This window comes from Marmota monax, unplaced genomic scaffold (genome assembly GCF_021218885.2).
Source record: "Marmota monax isolate L192 unplaced genomic scaffold, Marmota_monax_Labrador192_F-V1.1 WCK01_AAM20220418_F8-fsc00229, whole genome shotgun sequence".
In the NCBI taxonomy this organism is placed as follows: Eukaryota; Metazoa; Chordata; class Mammalia; order Rodentia; family Sciuridae; genus Marmota; species Marmota monax.
In genome coordinates, this window is record NW_026693707.1 from 2,382,414 (window position 1) to 2,404,635 (window position 22,222).

General features: G+C 35.9%; 1 protein-coding gene across 1 annotated transcript in view; it reads right to left on the minus strand.

Annotated features, from left to right (window-relative positions):
• Positions 1 to 15,439, minus strand: part of Sox30 (SRY-box transcription factor 30) — a 39,885-nt gene extending 24,446 nt beyond the window's left edge. The window contains 4 exon segments of the mRNA XM_046459959.2: positions 2,798 to 3,290; positions 11,430 to 11,609; positions 12,832 to 13,071; positions 14,405 to 15,439. Coding sequence (XP_046315915.1) covers positions 2,798 to 3,290; positions 11,430 to 11,609; positions 12,832 to 13,071; positions 14,405 to 15,374 — 1,883 coding nt within the window. The 5' untranslated portion in view covers positions 15,375 to 15,439.
• Positions 15,440 to 22,222: the final 6,783 nt, after the last annotated feature.

Here is a 22,222-nt window from a genome sequence, read left to right on the forward strand (position 1 = left end):
GTGTGGGGCCCTGGGTTTGATCCTCAGCACCTCATGAAAGTAAATAAAAAGGTATTTTGTCCATTTACAACTAAAAATATTTTTTAAAATGTGCTACAAGAGGAGGAAAAAGGAGGGGTAGAGAGAAAAGAAGAACTATTCTACAGAATCAAATTAGTATACAGAAAAAGAGGGTTCAAAAGGCACAGAATGAAGATGGTTAAGATTTAAAGGCATAATGATATTAGCCCTCAGAGAGGGATCAGCACGTCTGAGTGTTCATCTGTTTTACAAAATAACTCCTTGATTATACCACCTAACCTACTTGATTTTTATTCTAGATACACAGGGGGGAAATAGCCAGTTCAGCAAAAATATTAAAATAATATATAAAATATACATATACACCCCAAAATGTTTATATCTACTTCTCAAATATCCATTATAATTATGGTATTCAAATAGTTGAATAATTCCACACATAAATAGATTAAGGAAGAATTTTTCTTTGTAGAAGACTTCATTGTCAATTCAGAAAAAAAGAAAACAGAGAGAATCAATTTTGTCATTTACTCATACTACATTTTACCGAAATATACTAGGCGAGGCAAGCATAAATAATTAGATTATCCATTTCCTGGTGAAAATTATCGTCAGACACAGATGAAAGTCAGAAAAGTACTTTAAAAGTATTTTAAGTAATAATTTATAAGACTTGCCTTCTGTTTTGGAAAGCTATTTGACATCTGATCAATTTATTTATTGGATAAATGGAGTATTAAACCCAAGTCACATGAATGTTGTGAGAATCACACATAAAGATGTCTGTCTCTCAAAACATAGAAAAAGGAAGAAAAATACAGTGAACAAAAAACAATAGCAGCTAGAGTAAGACTGTAGGACTTTCTGATTCATTTTCTACTTTCCTGTGAATAAACTGTCCAAGACTTTCCTGTATTAGAAAATGAATTATGTAACAAATAAAATTTCTGAAACTTTAGTTATGGCCCCTCAAGGTTCTAATTGAGGCCAAGTATCCCCAAATCTACTCATTTATTAAATTCCATTATGTTCCTAATACTTTTCTTTTTTCTAGGAAACATTTAAAACAGTTTCTCTTCTTCTCCCATTTAATTTGTTGTTGTTGGTGGTGGTGCTATTTTGTTTTGTAGTTATGGAGATCAAACCTCAGAGATACAACCCACCCGAAACCCTCCTGTAGGAAACATTTCATAAAATTCTCCAAAAGTCCTATAAAAATCCCAGATCCTGGCAGACAGCAAGGAGAAAAGATTATCAATCCCTGACTTTAGTAATCTCTTGATATTTGATCCCTTGAACTAAAATACTCCTGTAAGTTTCTAAAAGATAAAAAGAGTATATACGAGGGGGGGAAAAAAGCAAACTTCAGATAGCAAAATCTCCTTTCTCCTATTCTAATCCCCTTTAGTTCCACTTTCTTCCAGTTCTGACCTAAGTATTTGAAAGCAAGAAATCCTATTATGAATTGAAGCAATACAATATATCCTCAAAAGCTGTTTCTTTTGAGAAGTGAGTATACCCAAGTGGTGAGTAGCTTTGCTTTCTAATAACAATATATGATTAATGTTAAATATCTAACACTCCAATGTCAACAAAATCTATCTCTGACCAGCCATGGTGGCACATACCTATAATCCCAGCAGCTGGGGAAGCTGAGGCAGGCAGATCACAAGTTCTAAGCCAGCCTCAGTAACTTCACAAGATCCTAAGCAACTTAGTGAGACCCTTTCTCAAAATAAAAATAAAAAGGACTAAGGATGTGGCGTAGTGGTTAAGCACCCCCTGGGTTCAATACCTGATTAAAAAAAGAAAATCTCTATCCATATAACAGCAATTAAAAAACAGAGGTTGTTACCAGTCTATCAGGATTCTTTTAAGGGCATTAAATTCTATCACTCCAAAAATGAAAAGTTATAAATTTGTTTCCTCTAGACATTTCCCTATGAAAATCAATTCCTTCATTGTTAAATTACATGGGAAATTTTCTGGTTTGATAAAAAGGCACTGAGAAGAAAAGTAACTTTGACCTACTCATTTAAAATTTCTTAGATGGAAAGCTTTCCTCTTTACCTTGCTATTCAAAATGTGGTTCACGAACTGGCATCATTTGGGAACTTATTAGAAATGCAGAATATCACTGAGTGCAGTGGCACATGCTCATAGTTCTAGCTACTTTGGAGACTGAGGTTTATAGGTTCAAGGTCAGCTTCAGTAACTTAATGAGACCCTGTTTCAAACTCACTTTTAAAAATAAAAAGGGCTGGAGATATAGCTCAATGATAGAGTTCCTGGGTTCAATCCCCAATGCCACAATAATAATTAAATAAATAAATAAATACAGACTATCAAGCATACTATACTCCAGCAGGATACTACTCTACATCTCAGATCTAATAAATCAGGATCAGCATTTTAAGAAGATGCCCATAATTTACGCACACATTAAAATTTAAAAAGCATACAGTAAGGAGATCTTAAGGTCCTTACAGTTGTTTCCTATGAAAAAAATCATCTGACAATATTGAAGCCTATATTTTCATGTGGAAAAACCTGGACAGGGCTGAGTAAGAGCTATTTTGTTAGGCAAGCCATGCACTCTTTCTAGCTCCCCCAAGCCTCACCTGCAATCCCCATCCATTTGTGAAAATTGCTTGGTTCCTATTCAGTCTCTAAACTGAGGAAGTCCCCTTTTTAATAAAAAAAGATATGCCTTCAGAAGTAAAATTCATTAGCTACATTTTTAAGTGAAAGGAAAAAAAAAAAACTGTTCATTTACCTTGATGGGAAGTAGTGAGGTCCAGGTAGGAAGTAAGGGTGATGGAAAGAGAATCGTAGAGGTGTCCCAAACAGTGTGGCTGGATGGCCAAGGGGAGGAGGCTGGTAGACATGTGAGTGTGGAAGGGGAGGAGCATGGGGGATTGGAGCACTTCTGGGACAAGTGGAAATGCTGGAATACTCCTTGGGAGGTTGGATGGTTGAGGTTGCAAATCTGGCATGGGCTGTACTTGCACTAGTTGGAATCCTGCTGGTGCTCTCCAGAGAGACAGGAGTAGGTCTCTTCACAGAGTGATTGGCTCCAGAAGGTAGCTGATTAGTGTCAGTTTGGGAAGGCCCAGCAAAGCGTTGAGGAGGGAGTGCTGGGCGAAGTGGCAGACTTGGAGCCTGGACGGCTACCTGGGCAGTACTGGAGACGCTGGGCTGGAAAAGTGTGATGGGGCTTGGGCGCTGGACTGCAGGTGTGGGCAGTTGGATGGCAGGTGGGGCTTCACCTTTAGAAATAAAAAGAGCATAGGTCAAGCATTAATTGGATCATGGCATGTTTTTCCTTTTCCAGTAAAATTTAATGAACTGTTAAGAGGCCTTCATAATTACCTTACCTAACAGCATTATCATACCAAACCGCTGTATTTCATTTATAGCATTTTGAACAAACTGAAAGACACCATGATTTGTTTATTCATATTTCCAAAAAAAAATCTATTTCCCAAACAAACTCAAAGTCCCAAAAAAAGAGAGACTTTTTCTGTTTTGTTCATTACTGCACTCTGAGGCAGAGTTCTGCAAGGCACAGATTAAGCCCCCAACAAATTGTTTCGGATGAATAAATAAATTGATAAAACTACTTATTCATAAGTTGAAAGCAGGAATATATACAAATGCTGGTAGGCATATATAATTTTTTCTAACAAATAATATAACTACTGACAATAACTACCTGAAAGGTCATCTAGGAAAGGGAACAGGACAGTTGAACAGTAGGAAAAGCTAGACTTTGATTTGGTATTATGTGAATTTTATAAATTGAAATATATTAATTTTATTTTTAATATTAATAGAGTTTCAGAGTAGTAGTATGGGTAATTTTTCTTTTATATACTTCTGTATATTAAACTAAATTATAAATGACAATTTTGTTGGAAAAAAGTTAAGTGATAAACAACATTGTTTCACTCCATTGCATTCAACATGAATCCATAAGGAAATTTCCCAACGAACGTAAACTTAGCAAAGATCAACCATTTGTGACATATACTAAAGGAAATGCTATTTAGAGCAGGGCACAATGGGGATTATGGCAGAATTTTTAAAGTCAGGTAAACCAATTTTGTGTTTTATCTTTCTGTTCCTGAAGACAGGATGCTGACTGAGTTGCCCTTTTATCCAAATGACATACCTATCCTTAATGTAACTAAATATTCCTAATTAAATACTGACAGAAGTCATAGCAATAGAGTAATACACAGTATATTCCAATGCAGCTAGCTGTCTGCACTGGAAATAAAAAAAAAGTGCAGTTCAAGAACAGACTGAAGTTAGGAATGTCTCTGTCAAGGCCAAAAAATTATAGATCAGTCTTTCAACGATATCCAGATAACACCACCCCTTCTTTATTTCAGTTAATGCAGATAATTCCTCTCCTCATCCTGGAAATAGGGAATGAAGGGACACATGCATCTGTTTCAAGATGGTATCTGACCCAGTGAAGTAACAATAAAGTATGAATGAAGCTATCCTGATGCTCAGTTGATGAGGTAGCATGGATTAGTCCTCTCACCTGTGAGGCACAGGCTTTCGTCAGGCCTTTCCTGGTTTATCAAGCACAATTTCTTTCCTAATCCCCATTGTGCCCTGCTATAAATACCATTCCTCAAAACCTTGCAAATCTATAACTATCACAAAATAGTGTAAATATTTTTATGTCCACCACCCCTACCACAATCACCAAGCTGGGCACTTGAGAGTGTATCCCCAGAATCTGGTTAATAAAAAATAAAGAAAGATTGGAGTGGATAAAAGAAGAAACTAACAAATCAGCCTAAAGATAAAAACCTCCTCTAAAGTCAGGCTCTAACTTTCAAAATCTCTCAAGATTTTATAAATTGCATTATTTTTGTGCTCAAAACATTTACCAAAAATCTACCTCTGGTGCAGATTTCTTTTTCCTATAACCAGTACAAAAAGCTCTTAGTTTTCAGTAAAGAAGTATGGTCTTTCTAAGCAAACAAAAAGTAAATTATAAGAGCTGTACAGAACGATTAATAAAGTTTCAGTCACTGAGGAAGGGAGGGTTGTGTCTTTTACCAAATGTTCTTTTCTACCAAATGTATTTCTATAAAAGAAGAGGTGAAAATGAGGCATGGCACTATAATTATGCATTCATTCGATTCAAGTATTCATTAAGCAACTAAAATGTTCCAGGCACTTTTTGCTCTATGGTCATAAATTAGGTAGATAAGGAGTTATATGAAAGCATAGCATCATGTCAAAATTCAAGCCACATGAGTTCATGCATGCCTTTAATCCAAGAGACGTGGGAGGCTGAGACAGAAGGACTGCAAATTCAAGGTCAGCCTCAGGAACTTAGTGAGGCCCTAAGCAACTTAGCCTGACCCTGTCTCAAAATAAAAAAATAAAAAGAGCTGGGATGTGACTCAGTGGTTAATTACCCCTGGGTTCAATCATTGATATTCCACCCACCAAAATCAAGGATGTTAAATAGGAGGTTAAAGTCTGCAACATACAGTCACCACTGTTAAAACTGTCAATGAACAAGGAAGGTTTGTGAAAAAGACAGACCTCTAACCTATCAAACAACTATATATGGTAGAAACTAGCCAGTCAGAAACTAGTCAGTGCCTTGTTTACTCTTCTTCTAGGTTATATTTGCCAGCCTCCCTTGCAGTTAAGAGTGCCATGTAGATAAGGGCTACCTGGTAGAATGTAAACAGAAGCTATGTCCATCTCTTCTAGGACTGGCCCATGAAAGACTCTCACACATGACCATCCATGTTCTTTTCCCTTCTGCAGGTCCAGGCACAACAGTACAGAGGCCTTAGATGCCATATATTAAAAGATGGCAGAACCACAAATCAGGATCAGCTTGTCTATAAATTACCTTTTGGAAGAGAGCCACTTACCAACCAAAAATACCCCTTTTGGACTTTACATGCGTAAAAAAAATAAGTTTTGTGTTTAAACTGTCTTAAGAGCAAAAAAACTACTGCACATGTTCAATGAAAGAAAGGTACAATCAATTTTTTGCTGTATGATTGGGATGAACAGTGAAGCAACAGAGTCATGGCAGAAACTGACACAAACCAATTTTTTTCTATAAGAGGTAATAATAAGAAGAGAACATGTATAGCATGTAGCTGGGGACAGACAGATGGGGAATGGAGAAATGAGAATAGTTAGACAATGCTAAGAAAAGTAGAGCTTAGGAAAAGACAAAGGTAATAAGGAGCAAAAGAAGACTTTGCAGATGGCACACACCTGTAATCCCAGTGACTCAGGAGGCTGAGACAGGAGGATTACAAATTCAAAGCCAGCCTCAGTAATTTAACAAGGCCCTAAACAACTCAGGGAGACCCTGTCTCTAAATAAAATATATAAAAGGGCTAGAGCTGTGGCTTAGTGGTTAAATCTCCCTGGGCTCAATCCCTGAAACCAAAAAAAAAAAAAATAGAAGACTTTGCATTGAACCAAGTGATTCCTCCTTCCCACTTTTCAAGAGAACTTACAAGAATTACATCACTTTTCAAGGAATTTTTTCGATACATTTGAGTTTCTTATGGACATAAAACTTTTCTGGAATGGATCTTAAGGCCTTGACAAGGACAAGTAGACCATCTTTTAAAAAAAATGATATCTGAATTATAACAATTATATCAGAATATAATTATATGATAATATAATCCTAACAGCATCAGAATTATGAAAATTTGTTTTCTTTTGTTCTGTTTTGTTTAAGCAAGAAATAGGTAAACTAAAAATTCCATGCATTTACTATGAAAATATTAAATATTAGAAGTAGTAAACTTCTAAATTAAAAACTCAGAGAAAACATATGAAAAATTTAGAGAAAACATTTTCTGAAGAGGAAAATGTCAACTAAGATTTAGTACAGGGGCTGGGGATGTGGCTCAAGCAGTAGCACGCTCCCCTGGCATGTGTGTGGCCTGGGTTCGATCCTCAGCACCACATACAAACAAAGATGTTGTGTCTGCCGAAAACTAAAAAATAATATTAAAAACACTCTCTCTCTCTCTCTCTCTCTCTCTCTCTCCCTCTTAAAAAAAAAGATTTAGTACAGAAAACCAATTTCAGGCTTGACAAATGAAATGCAGAAGACACAATGATATAATAAGAAAATTCATACACATGCAAAGTGACATTTAAAAAGAAAATAAAATACCATTTCTACAGAAGTTCTAAATCCTTTAACTACATTTGAATACTAATACTAATATAAAATAAAGATGCTGGCATAACTAGCAAAGACATTTGATAAAATACACCCACAGAGAATTCTGGACTATCATGCTATAAGCACTTTCAGTTATTAAAAACAGGAAAAGATCTTGGAATATAGCATTAAATGTGAGAGGCAGAGAAAATAATGTGTTGGATTTAAAAATAATACCAGACAAGAAAGTTACTATAAATTGTATCAAAGACATAGTAAAATTAGTTTAATTTGTATCTATCTTTTCCACAACTACCTTATGAACACTTTGATTCCACAGAAACTATAAAATAATCTTTATATTTTGTTCACAACACAGATATACAATAGTTATTTAATAAATATAAGGCAGCAGAAAGGACAGATAGGCAGGCAAACAAATATGGTTTTAGAATTTATTCAGAAAAATCTGAGATAGCAAAATTCACCAAAATAGGGAGAATATCAAATTACACTTCCAATCTTCAAATAGATTGAAGAGCCAAAAGGGATAAAAATATGCTAGGAAGACCTGCACAAATTATTGCTTATTAGAACAGGGTTAGTAGAATACACAATAAAATGTAATAAGCTTGATTAGGTGTCAATAATAGAGAAAGATACTAAAAAGCCAATGAATTCAGTATGTTAAATATTGTGCAGTAGTAATCATAGCATTTCTAAATTCAAATTCCTCAGTAATAAGAAAAAAAAATCCACCCTGGGATTATTTCCTTTTGGAACCCAAATGTTCAATAAGGTGAGAAGACTGATAAGGATAACTAAAACGAAAGGTTAAAGAAAGTTGAGGGTTATTTTATATGATAAATGCTAACAACACAGAAGGAAAAAATATGTACTCCCAGATCAACAGCTGCTATGACTAACTGTCCAAAATCAAATTGATCCCATTAAAAGCTTGTCCTAATGTGCAAAACAAATAAATTCAAATATTGTAAGTTATATGCAAATAAAAATTAGCACTAAGGAAAGCTTAAGTAACCAGGTCTGAGAGATCTCAAAGTCAATATGAATTGACTTTCTAAATATTTTAACAGAAAGAAGAAAATCAATGGAATCATTTAGTCATTATAATACAAAAGACGAGAGAGACTCAATAAACTCCTTCCTACTTAAGACCTTACAAAGATTTCTAAATCCTAATTAACTTTGACAGCAGCTAGGTTAAGAATATTAGGTTAACTACAGTAAGATGGCAAGTTCACAAAATGTTTTAATCCAAGAGAACAGAATGAATAAAAATAATCTCAGGTAGTATTCATCTAAGAATTATAGTGAAATTCAAACGCAAAACTGATAAAATATTAGATAAAGTGAATACAAATGGCCTCTTCCAAGAGCATTTTTGGAAAGTCAACAAAACTTCTGGCTATTGAAAATGCTGACCTTGAGTACTCTAGCTTGGTAAGTCTATTTTCTATACCCGAAACCTGATCAAATCAATACACTATCAAGTTAGAATACAAAACTTGCTAGAAAAAAAAAATAGAATATAAATTTTTTTTAAGAGAAAAGTCACACTACTCTGACATCTCTCTTCCATGGAAATAAAACAATTGTGCTTAAAAAATGAAATTTCCATGACTTTATATTTAGAATATAAAAGTAGTTGAAAGAAACAACAAAAGAGGAAGGTATAAAAATTATCATCTGTAGATGATGAGAAAGTAAAACTGATTCCTCAAAAGATCTGTGCTATAATTTGTTATTAACAGTTTTATAAATTATTTAGAATATGAAATATTACAGTGAAATTTGCAAGTTATACTAACTCCTCTAAGTAATATAACATGCTGATGAGAACAGCCTTCAGATAACATATTTAAAATCTGTATGATTAGACAGCATAGTAGCATATAAATATTTATTATTAAGATAGGTATCTGGGAAAATAATTCTCAAACTATGTTTATAAAATAAAATTATCTAATTGTTATTTGAGATCCAAGAATGGAATATTTACTGATATTAGTTCCCACCATAAAAAAAGGCTATTGTTAAAAATAAATCATTACCTTGTCTTTGGTTATTATTGTGTATGATTATAAATTTCTTCCTATAATTCTGTCTACAATACTTATATATAACATCACAGATGAAAGAACCTGGGCAACATTAGAAGAAAACCTTCCAGTTTTCTCATAACTTTGTATGGAATAAAATTAATATAGTATATTATTAATTTCTACTGCTTCAAATAAGAACATTGATAAAAATGTTTTTTAGAAAGCATACAGTATTTAAGGAGGCTGAGGCAGGAGGATCTTTAGTTCAAAGCAAGCCTCAGCAATGGCGAGATGACTAAGCAACTCAGTGAGACTCTGTCTCTAAATAAAATACAAATTAGGGCTAGGGATGTGGCTCAGGAGTTGAGTGACACTGAGTTCAATCCCTGATACCCACCACCTCAACAAAAAAAAAAAAAGAAAGAAAGAAAGCAAAAAGATAGTATTTAACAGTGGATGCAGCAGATCTAAATGAAGTCTTAGGAACAAAATGGAGAAACATGTATTATGAAAATAGAAATCACAAATAACATAGCATGCTGGGCATAGTGGCAAGTTCCTACAGTCCCAGCTATATAAGAAGCTGAGGCAGGAAGATTGCAAGTCCTCAAAAATAAAAAATAAAGGGCTGCAAGTGAAATAAGCCAGACTCAAAAAGTCAATGATCATATGTTCTCACATGTGGAAACTGGAGAGAAAAAAGGGAAAATAAGAGGGAAGATGCCATGAAAATATAAAGGAGACTAGTAGACAAAGGGGACCAAAAAGAGGGAGGAGAAAAGGGTAAACAGAGTTACTTCTGGGAATGAAACTGACCAAATCATTTTAAGTGCATGTAGCTTAACAAAAAATCCCACTATTACATATAATTATAATGCACCAATAAAATAAATAGATAAATATCTGGGACAGTTGTAGATTGCCCAAGTTCAATCCCCAATATCACAAAAAGAAAAAAAAAACATGAAAACAAAGAAAATAAAGACAGACATAAATAAGCCTATTTTAAAATACAAGATTAAAGGCAATACTACCAAACGGTAAAGGGTAAGAGTGCCTGACTATGCTGGGAGGGGGAAAAGGTTACAAGATTAACTTTCTGAATCTTTTTCTTGAATCTAGGCATCTTGGATATGGCTTTATTGCTACTGATTGCTAAAATGATACAGTAAAAGAAACATTGAAAATGCTTAAAATGCTAATAAGTTAATTTCCAAGATACCTATACCTCTCACAGGGGTAGATTTGTCATCAGGAAGACTTTAACAAGTGATAGCAAACAGTCAATGGATAAAGCTCTTCCTAAGAGCTTTTTTATATGGTTATTTTACATGGTTAAAATAAGTTCAGGAAGAACAAACCAATGATGGATAGCCTAACAACAAGTTATTAAGATACAAGGTTCTCAATTTTGAGCTCCTACAATCAGTAGATAGACATGTTATAAAGAACTGATAATAGAGCCAGGCACCATGGTACACACCTGTAATCTCAACTACTCAAGAGTCTGAGGCAGGAGGATCAAAAGTTCAAGATCAGCCTCAGCAACTTAGTGAGACCCTGTCTCAAAATAAATAAAAAGGACTGGTGATGTAGCTCAGTTGTTGAGTACCCCTGTGTTCAATACCCAATACCACAAATAAATAAAGTAACTGATAATAGAGAATAAATTTAGAGAGAAAGAATACAATAACCCAAACAAATATTTTATAGAAAATGAATAACTTCCACTGCATTTCTAGGGCATCAAGAGAATGGTCTTTAACAGATCAGTGTTATTACTAAGTTCCAGAACAGGATGCTTCATACCCCATTAGTGAGACTTTCTTTTATGCTAAGAGTGAGAAGACACTCCTACTTCCTACTAAATTACGCCAGTCGTTTCCTGCATTATCTGACTAATCTAAAGGCTCATCCTGACTTGCTTAAAAGGTGAGGTTTTACACATTTGCTACTCTGGCAAACCAAGTATTTCGTGGTCTACTGAAATTTTTCCTTCTCCTATTTAATGTTCTTTTTTTGATTCTCCTCCATTAATATTGTTTTTCTAAATTCTAAGCCTAATATCTACACCTCTCAGAAACAACATTTCAACTTGAGCTAAAATTTTCATGCAGCTATTTAAAAAATAGTAATCTACAATAAAACCAACTCACCAACTGGATGAGTGATGGTGTTCTGTAGGCTGGGAATTACCACAGAGTAGGTAGGTGAGCGATAAGGATAAATTGTTGTAGGATTTGTAGAGATAATATTCTGTGTGGTACCAGAAAATACATTGGAAACACTTAGAGGGAAGCGTTTTCGCTTCCCTGGACGAGGCTGATAAACCCAACCTATAGAAGAAGATAGACTTTTTAATATAAAAGTACAGACTAATTAGCCTTTAAATAATTCTTTTTTTGTTAAATTAGAAATGTAATATAATTCAAAGTTTTTAAAAGCATATTTTCCATTTCTATAATAAAATTTCTGTGAATGACTCCTCCATTGTGCAAGTTAACATATATAGGCATATAGCTTCTAACTAGTTGTCACTTTTGTAACCCATAGCTGAAAGTCAAATGTCTTATATACAGTGACACACTGAATTGTAGCAGAATCTACCTCAAAGCCATTGAGTTTAAATCCAAAAGCCATTCCTCTCCTATTTTTATTTTTCCTAAAGCAATGTCTCCCCATAAGACTTTATTCATTTCCTCCTGTTTCCTCCCTTTCCATAAGATAAAATTGTCTACAATAGACATTAATAACTAGTCACTATTTTTATGCTTAAAAAGAGTCACTCTTCTATACCTAGCAATTTCCAAAACCATAAATAACTCAATTTCCTTTCAAAGTCAGAAGAGTAACATTAGGGCAATTGTAGCTAATGCATAACCAGAAGAATCACTGATTCTCTGTAGTTACTACCTCTGATCTTCCCTCCTAAGACGCCTTGCTCATATTTCGAGGGAAAAAAACTAATTCTTTTGAATCCTGTGTAGTTATGTTAGCCATATACTGTGTAATTACCTAAGCTTAATCTCAACATCATTGCTGCTGGGAAAGAATCAGATTCATTTAATTATAACATGAAGGGAATAAGTGTATCAATCAAAAGACAGGATGATGTTCTAATAACCATATAATATGGTATTAGTCCTTGCTTTTTCATTATCTTTTAAGTACATACTGTACATTTCTGTTGCCATGATTTTAATATATCCAGTATACCCCAGAAATGTAGATATTTATTGCCATTAAATTTATGCCATTATCTATATATGTTTCTGTCTAGGTTTAATCAAAACTACAGTAAAACTGTATGTCCCCTGGTTTGCATTAGTTGGTAAATATGAGACCACTCAGATATCCCCCCACTTATTTCCATTTAAGAAAACTTATGCTTTGTATATCAATCATTACTATAACAATGGTCCCTATTCCCTTTCTTGCACATTATCAGATTAGGAAAAAATTACACATTTTTGTCCTTCCATCTCAACCTAATTTAATTTGTATCTAAATAAATTTAAAATAAGTTAGAAAGAGACTTTGTTTATTTCATTTGATTACCAGGAAATTCCTCTCTGTGCTTTTCTTTAATCTTTTGTGCTTCATCATAATAAGGTTTCTTTTGTTCTTCACTAAGTTTGTTCCACTCTAACCCGAGCTGGACACTGATTTCTGCATTGTTGGCCGCTGGGTTAGCTTTGGCTAGTGCTGAACGGTGGATCCTTGCCCAAACCATAAATGCATTCATGGGTCGCTTCACGTGACCATTTCTGTCCTTACTGAAGGGAGTATCTGGTATTCCTACATGACAAAAATTAAGAGACTAAATTAATGTGACACACATACAACCATAAAGTGAAGTGTACCTTCATCTATACTTATTTTTTAAGTATCCAAAGAAATTATACACTTCAGTACAGCCAAAGAATCACTAATATTCCAGAATTCCTTATAATCCCTGAACTCAGCATTCAAAACTATAGCTTAGAAGGACTCTTTTGATGAAATAATAATGTTGAAGACATAGTAAATTGCTGGTTTGTTATTCCTTTGAGCTTTATTAAAACCTCTAACAATAATTAACATTTATTTACCACTAAAAAACACTCCATCATTAGAGGAGAAAAACTATGACTTATTCAGGACTATAAGTCTACCATTAAGTAGATGTTATCTATATGTGTAAAGGAACTAATTTACATGGTGCTATAATGTCCTTTGAAGCAAAAATACTTATAATACTATATTAATTGTATTTCACTGTGATGATGAAGCTCCTGTCCAACTAAACTATGTTCTACAAGATAAACAGGAAAAAATAAATAAAAGTGAATTTCAAGAGTCACAGCCTGTTCAAATAAAGAAAATTGGCTAGCTTCACATTTCTATGCAGTTCATAAAAATACTGTCTGTAAACTTCCTATATTTTTCTCTTTACTGTAGGATTACTTGATTTATAAAATTATTAAAGTAAAGGATAGAAATGTAGTGTAAAGATAACTATTCTATTATTTCTTTTAGACAATGAAAGCAAAGTCAAAACTAGGGAAGATAAAAACAAGCAAATAAGGTGGGCAGGTGAAATCAATAAAGTAAAAACAAACAATAAACATAAAAGTGTTTAGAAAATATAATAAAAATAGAAAGTGTCCTAAAAGTTTTTAGACTAGTTACATTTAATCATTTATTGTTTTCTCCTAGAAAAACGTTTATTGTTCATTTTTGAAGAAGATAACCTCCATAATGGGTATAAACACCACTGTTTCTTCTATTTCTTAATACTTAGTATTGACCTACTATAATAGGATATATTTAATGTTGATTTTTTGTAGCATATAAACTGAAGGCTTTGCCACTGTCTAGCAAGAATATTTCTATTTTTTGTGTACAAAAATTAGCTAAATCTTATTGTTTACTGGTCTTTAAAACATTCTTTAAAACTATGTGGGACTCTTGAACGTGTTAAGTGTATTTTACTGGTATACGTACAAGTCAATCAGAAGTGATACCTGTGCAGACTAAGAATCAGTTCCATGATTTTATTTTTCTACTTTAGGCTTCTGAACTGCTGACATGTCTGCTATGGGGCAACATAGGCGAAGTTTGAAAACCAGATTCCCCTGCCGTCTAATACCTGCATCTGAGGGAAGCACGGTGAGCGGGACATCTTTGGTTTCAATTTTTACAGAAGGCTCCAATAAGGATTGCATTTTAATAGGCACTGGTGTCAGGGGAACTTTGGTCAACCTTATCAGCTCAGAAGGTGGAGGTCCCTGAAATTGGATCCGGGCCCCCGGGGGGACAGTGTGGAGAGTCAAAGGGATCCTGAGGTCTTGCTGGTGCGGCCCAAAAGCACTAGACGGCTGGGCTAGGATGACCTCCTTGCTGCCATGGCCCAAGCCACTGGAGGCCGGCTCCGCGCCTAGCCTGCAGTCCTCCGAGAGTCTCTCGGGCTCCTCAGTTTTGATGACTCCTTCTCCGACAGCCGTCAGGCTTTTGCCTTCCCTGCCTTTTGCTGCATCCCTCATGACCTCCTCGGCCTCCAGCTTGCCCTTCTTCTCGTCTCCTCGGCGGCTGTCGAGGGCCGGCCCGGGGCCTTCCACTTTGGCCGCTCTGCAAGCTCTAGGGCCCGCCTCGACCGCCCTCCGAGGGCCAGTCGACGGGTCCAAGGCGGGTCCCAGCTCCTGCTTCTCCGCCTTGACCTGCAGCGCCCGCGGCTGCACCGGACGCAGCTCGGGCCTGCAGGGGGCGCCCTCGGACGCCGGAGGAGGCGGCAACAGCAGCAGCTCGGACCTCAGCGGCAGCAGCTGCGCCTGCGCGGGCGAGACGGCTGCACCTTCGTCCTGGGCCTGAGGCAGTAGTGGCCCGGGCGGTAGCAATAACACCTGTTCCGGCTTCACCTGAAGCAGCCGCCGTGCGGTGGACTGGACGCCCGACGCCGGGGCCTCTCCGCACGACTAGGCCACCGTCGCAATGGCGGCCGCCGCCCTAAAGGCAGTGCCCTCGACCGGCAGCGGGGGCGGAGCGGGGCGCAACCGGCGAGGTGGGGTCGCCCGTGGCAGTTGGCGCGGCTGAGGCGGCGGCTCCGGCCTGGCTCGCTCCATAGGGGGGAGGGGGGCGCCTCGGCCTGGCCCTGCCGGGATTGTGAGCTCAGCCGTTTGTTGGCGACCTTCCCCCTCCCCCTTTCGGTTAAGACCCTTCCAAGGTCTTTGCTACCCAGAACCCTACGCGGTTCAAAATGCAGCCTCCGTCTCAGCCTCGTCCAATCGGAAGCGTCCCGCCGCCCCCGGCACACCAATCGCAGGCACGTTCCTCGGCTCCTCCCGCCTTTCGCTCTTGCCTCGTGCAGAAGCCTCGAATCACCCGAGATAGCCGGAGCAGCAGCACGTGTTCCCCATTTTCCCCCTCTGACTCTCCCTCTCTTCCGGAGTTTTCTTCCGGCCGTTGTCCTTAGTTACCCCTCCCCCGCCCGGAGCACCGACAATGGCATTGCCCTGGAGACGGAGCTGTTCCAAGCTACTGACCTCCAGGGATAAAGCCATGAGCCTCCTACGTGGGCTGGGAACGAGGCCTTGTGCCAGCGCTTTGTGAGGACGACCATGAACATCGACGGGACGTCGGGATCGTCATCGAGGAGGTGTGGGGGGAATTTCCAACCTCTCAGTAACCCTATTTGTTGAAAGCTTGGGGATGACATTCAATTTACTGTGGTTATTGTGTTATGAAACTTTCAATTGCCAGGTCTTTTGGGCCCTATTTCCCGAATACACACCAAAGTCATCCGTTTCTTTGGGGCTTCATCGCTGTTACCCTCTTTTAAGCTTCCACCATCTTTCACCTAGATCCTTCCATAGTCCTATAAATAGTCTTGCTTTTCACTCTTGTACCACTACAGCTGCCAAAATCTTTTAAAAATACAAATCTAGTCAGTCACATCGTTTTCCTATCTGTAGCTTCCCACTGTCCACGTGATGTAAAGGTCCAAATTCCTTGGCAAAACCTTTTAAGTGTCCAAATGGCTTGGGCTTTACCTCCAGCTCTGTGTGCTTCAGCCATATCTCCCCTGCCCCCTTATCATTCTTACATACCACAGGTCCTTTTTACATACCCAGGATGCTGTTCCTCCCTTGGTATCTTGGTAGCTCTGAGACTGAAAATCGGTCGAATCTACTTTATGTACTCATACCTCCATCACTTCCTTTAAAGGGCTTATCACAATTGGTAATTATATATTTTTTTATGTGACTGTACTGCCTCCCCCACTTGGCTATAAAACTTCCTTAGGGCAGAACTGCTCATCTTTTGTGCAGCATTCAATCCTCAGTGATTTCCACTAAGCCGGGAATACAGTGAACAAATGAGAACTTCCTTTATTAAGGTCTTCCTTTTTCGATGGGCACTATTTCAGGTCATTTCTATGTCTTTCCTTTTTTCTTTTTTAGGATTGCATTTATATTTACATTACACATCAAGAAAAAGAGAAATCTGGCATTAACATTTGCTACATTTCTCAACTAAAAGCTACAGATTTATTTTGCAGTAGATGATTTTTGCAACCATGGTATTTCTCAAAGAAGACCAACTCTAATTCTCTAGAGTCCTCTATTGTTAAATATGGTGAACAGAATTTTTTAACACCTACAGGCAGACAAGGGCAATGGTTTTTTTTTTTTTGAGCATTTTAATCTCAGGAACCCTTTACACCCATATAAACTGTTGAAGATCCTCATTTTTTTTTTTTTGGTGTGGATTTTATCTGTCAATATTACCATATTATGAAAGGAAAAAAATTAAAGTTAGCAGCTCATTTAAAATATCAATCCTTTACGTGTTAACATAACACATTTTCATGAGGGGAAAAGCCCAATTTTTTCACAGAAGAGCATTGTGGATCTAATGTATGGCTTTTAAAAATAGTTGGATTCCCACATCTTCTGCATTCGTTTTGTTATGATTCCCATCATAGATCATTTAGGCTTTGGGAAACTTTATTGTACACTCATGAGATAATGAAGAAAAATAACAAATATTATCAGAACTATTATGCGAATAGTCAACCTAGCAAACTCTCTGAAAGGATCAGTCCCTATGGCACTTTGAGAACTACCCGACTAAAGTTTAAATGAAAGAATGGGTGTGGGCATAAGCAGAGTTTGACAAGAGAGGCAAATAAATCAAGTTACTTTGGATTTTCTGCAATGTTGTAGTTTATATTCCAATCTGAGTTGCTGAAAATAGGTTGACAATGTATGCATGGATTGATTTCTGAACTCTATTCTGTTCCTTCCTTCTATATGCCTATCTTTATTCCAGTACCACAGTCTTTATTACTGTAGCTTTATGGTAAATTTTGAAATTAGGTTATTTAAGTTCTTGAACTTTGTTTTCAAAATTACATTGGCTTGGGCTGGGGTTGTGGCTCAGCAGTAGAGCACTCGCCTCACATGTCGGAGTCCCTGGGTTCAATCCTCAGCACCACATAAAATAAATAAATAAGTGAAATAAAGGTATAAAAAAAAGATAAGCTTTAAAAAAATGGATTGGCTTTTCTCAGTCCTTAACATTTAAAATGTAAACATTAGGATTATTTTATCAATTTAGAAAAGTCTGGTATTTAAATAGGAATTGTATTGAATCTGTGGATCAATTTTAGGGAAGCTGTCATCTGAAAAATATTGAATTTTCTGATTTGCAGAAGTGGAACCTGTCTTCATTTATTTAGTTCTTTATTTTTTTTAAAGAGAGAGAGAGAGAAAGAGAATTTTTTTAATATTTATTTTTTAATTTTTGGTGGACACAACATCTTTTTTATTTTATTTTTATGTGGTGCTACCGCTTGAGTCACATCTCCAGCCCAAGTTCTTTATTTTATTGACAATGTTTGGTAATTTTCAGTGTACATTTCCACACTTGCTTTCATTAAATATATTATTTTATTCTTAATTATTTTGGATGCTCTTACAAATGTAATTATTTTCTTATTTTCATTTCTTATTTTATATTGATTGGGGGGCGGGTATTGGGGATTGACCTCAGGTACACTTTACCTACTGAGTTACACCCAGCCCTTTTTATTTTTAATTTTGAGACAGGGTCTCATTAAGTTGCTGATGGTCTCACTGAATTGCTGAGGCTGGCCTCAAACTTTGTGATCTTCCTGCCTCAGCCTCCTGAATTGCTGGGATATATTGATTTTTTATTTTTATTTTCTTGCCTTATAGCACTAGCTGGAACCTCCAGTCTAATTGAACAAAATTGATGAGAGTAGACATCCTTGCCTTGTACCCAGTTTTAGGGAGAAAACATTCAATCATTCACCTTTAAGCTTGTTGTTAGTTGTAGGTGTATGTAGCTACCTTTCATCAGGTTAAGGAAGTTTCCTTCTAGTCCTGCTTCATTGAGAGCTTTATCATGAAGTTTGACTTTATCAAATTCTTTCACATCTACTGATAATGATCATATATCTTTCTCCTTTGTTCTAGGGGTCAGCAAATTTTTTTCTAAAAAGCTGTATAGTAAATATTTTTTACTCTGAATTAAGTTATCTGATCTCTGTTGTAACCAATCAACTCTGCATTTGAAGGATGAAAGCAATCATAGACAATCTATAAATGAATAGGCATGGCAGTATTCTAATAAAACTATGCAGAAGGCATGCCTAATTTAGTCTATAAGTCATTCTATTAGTAAGTAAATGTATTATATTACTATTCAGATGATAAGCCAATATGAATTCTTCCTGGGAGAGGGGAAATAATCCACTTGGTTATAAGTTGTTATAAGTGTAATTCATTTTATATATTACTGAATATGCCATATTCATACATGCATATAACATAATTCAATCTCATCCTTCAGTACTTTTGCTTTTTCTCCCCTCTTACCTTCCCTATCTGCTTTCTCTATTCACTAAAAGAATTTTGGCATTTATATTTATGAAAGATACTGTCTATAGTTTCTTTGGATATTTTTTGTCTAAGGTGTTGGCAGCAGTATAAAATGAACAAGAACATGTCTCCTTCTACTTTCAAAAAGACTTTTTTTGGATTGATCTTGTTAATTCATTAAATATTAATAGAATTTACCAGGCAAGTCATCTAGACCTGGATTTTCCTTTGTAGAAAGAGCTTTTAAATAACTTAACTAAATATTAGTACCTTTACTTGATATAGAACTATTCTGATTTTATATTTCTTCATGAATCCACTTTTATCATTTCTATCTATAAATTTGCCTGTTTCATGTAAATTGTCAAATTGCTGATATAATATTCCTTTCTGTAGGGTTCAGAATGTTACTGTTTTTATTCCTACAAATTTTCCTGTTGAAAATTTGTCATCTCTTACTTTATTTTATTCTACTAAAATTTTTACTTATTTCAGATATTTTAAAAAATCAATCAACTAAAAAGTTTCATTGGTTTTATGTATTGTTTTGCTGTTTTCTTTTTACTGTTTTCAGCTGTGACTTTCATTATTCCCTTCATTCTGCTTACTTTGGCTCTTTTTTTTTTTTTAGTTTAAAGTAGAAGCTTAGTTATTATGTTTTTAATTAATGATTTTTAAATCTTTCTTTGTAATCTTTTAAAACTGTAGATTTCCCTCTACATACTGCTTTGCCTACATTCTGTTAATTTTTATATGTTGTGATTTTATGCTTATTTAGTGGAAGATATTTTATAATTTCCCTGGTGATTTTTTTCTTTGACCCATCAGTTATTTAGAAACATGTGGTTTAGTTTCTGACTATGTGAGGATTTTCTAGATTTTCTTCTGCTGTTGATTTCTAATTTAATTTCATTGTGATCAGAGAACATTATATTATTTCCATCCTTATGAATGAAATGTGACTTGATTTATGACCTTGCCTATTGTCCACTATGAAGAATGTTTCACTTGTACTTTAAAAGAATATATTCTACTGGTGTTGGATGAATTATTCTACTTGATTGATAGTGTTGCTCAAGTATTCTATACCCTTTCTGACTTACTTTCCAGTCATGTTATCAATTAGTGAAAGTGAGAAACATCCTTGGCCCATTTATTGATTGGGTTATTTGGGTTTTGGTTTTTTTTTTTTTTTTTGGTGCTTAGCTTTTTGAGTTCTTTATATACCCTTGAGATTAGTGCTCTATCTTATATGTGAGGGGTAAAAATTTGCTCCCAAAATGTAGGCTCTCTATTCACCTCACAGATTGTTTCTTTTGCTGAGAAAAAACTTTTTAGTTTGAGTCCATCCCATTTATTGATTTTTGGTTTTAATTCTTGCACTATAGGAGTCTTATTAAAGAAGTTGGGGCCTAATCCCACATGATAAAGATTAGGGCCTACTTCTTCTTCTAATAGACGCAGAGTCTTTGGTTTAATTCCTAGGTCCTTGATCCACTTTGAGTTGAGTTTTGTGCATGCAGAGAGATAGGGGTTTAATTTCATTTTGTTGCATATGGATTTCCAGTTTTCCCAGCACCATTTGTTGAAGAGGCTATCTTTTCTCCAGTGCATGTTTTTGGCACTTTTGTCTAAGATAATTATAATTTTGTGAGTTAGTCTCTGTGTCCTCTATTTTGTACCATTGGTCTACCCCGTCTGTTTTGGTGCCAATACCATGCTGTTTTTGTTACTATTGCTCTGGTATAGTGATGCTACCTGATTCACTCTTCCTGCTAAGGTCTGCTTTAGCTATTCTGGGTCTCTTATTTTTCCAGATGAATTTTATGATTGCTTTTTCTATTTCTATGAGGAATGCCATTGGGATTTTGATTGGATTTGCATTAAATCTGTATAGTGCTTTTGGTAGTATAGTCATTTTGATAACATTAATCCTGCCTATCCAAGAGCAAGGTAGATCTTTCCAATCAATAAATGGGCCAAGGACCTGAAAAGACACTTCTCAGAAGAGGATATACAATTAATTAACAAATATATGAAACAGTGTTTATCATTGCTAGCAATTAGAGAAATGCAAATCTAAGATACCATCTCACTCCAGTCAGAATGGAAGCTATTAAGAATACAAACAACAATAAGTGTTGGTGAGGATGTGGGGAAAAAGGCACACTCATACACTGCTGGTGGGACTGCAAATTGGTGCACCAATATGGAAAGCACTATGGAGATTCCTTGGAATTGGGAATGGAACCACCATTTGACCCAGCTATCCCTCCCCTCGGTCTATACCCAAAAGACTATAAAAAAACAGCATACTACAGGGACACAGCACATCAATGTTTATAACAGCAGAATTCACAATAGCTTAACTGTGGAATCAAGCTAGATGCCCTTCAGTAGATGAATGAATTTTAAAAATGTGACCTATATACATAATGGAATATTACTCAGCAATAAAAGAGAATAAAATCATGGCATTTGCAGGTAAATGGATGGAGTTGGAGAAGATAATGCTAAGTGAAGTTAGCCAATCCCCCCCCCCCAAAAAAAATTGCCGAATGTTTTCTCTGATATAAGGTGACTGACTCATAGTGGGGTAGGAGGGGGAGCATGGGAGGAATAGATGAACTCTAGATAGGGCAGAGGGGTAGAGGGGTAGGGAAGGGGGCAGGGGGTTAGCAATGATGGTGGAATGTGATGGACATCATTATCCAACATACATGTATGAAGACATAAATTGGTGTGAACACGCTTTATATATAAAGATATAAAAAATTTTGCTCTATATATGTAATAAGAATTGTAATGCATTCCACTGTCATGTATTTAAAAAATAAAATCAATAAAAATTTTAGTAAGAAATACTAAAATAGCCTAATTCCTGAATAGACTTTTCATTCTGTTAGTTTTTGCTTCAGAAGTACATTTATAATTACTTTAACTTTTTGATGAATTAGTTGTTTAATCATTATGAAATAGTCCTGTTAGTCTCTAGTAACATATATTAAAATGCATTTTAACATAGGTTTTCTAAAATTTTCATGGCTACTGTTTGCTTCATACAT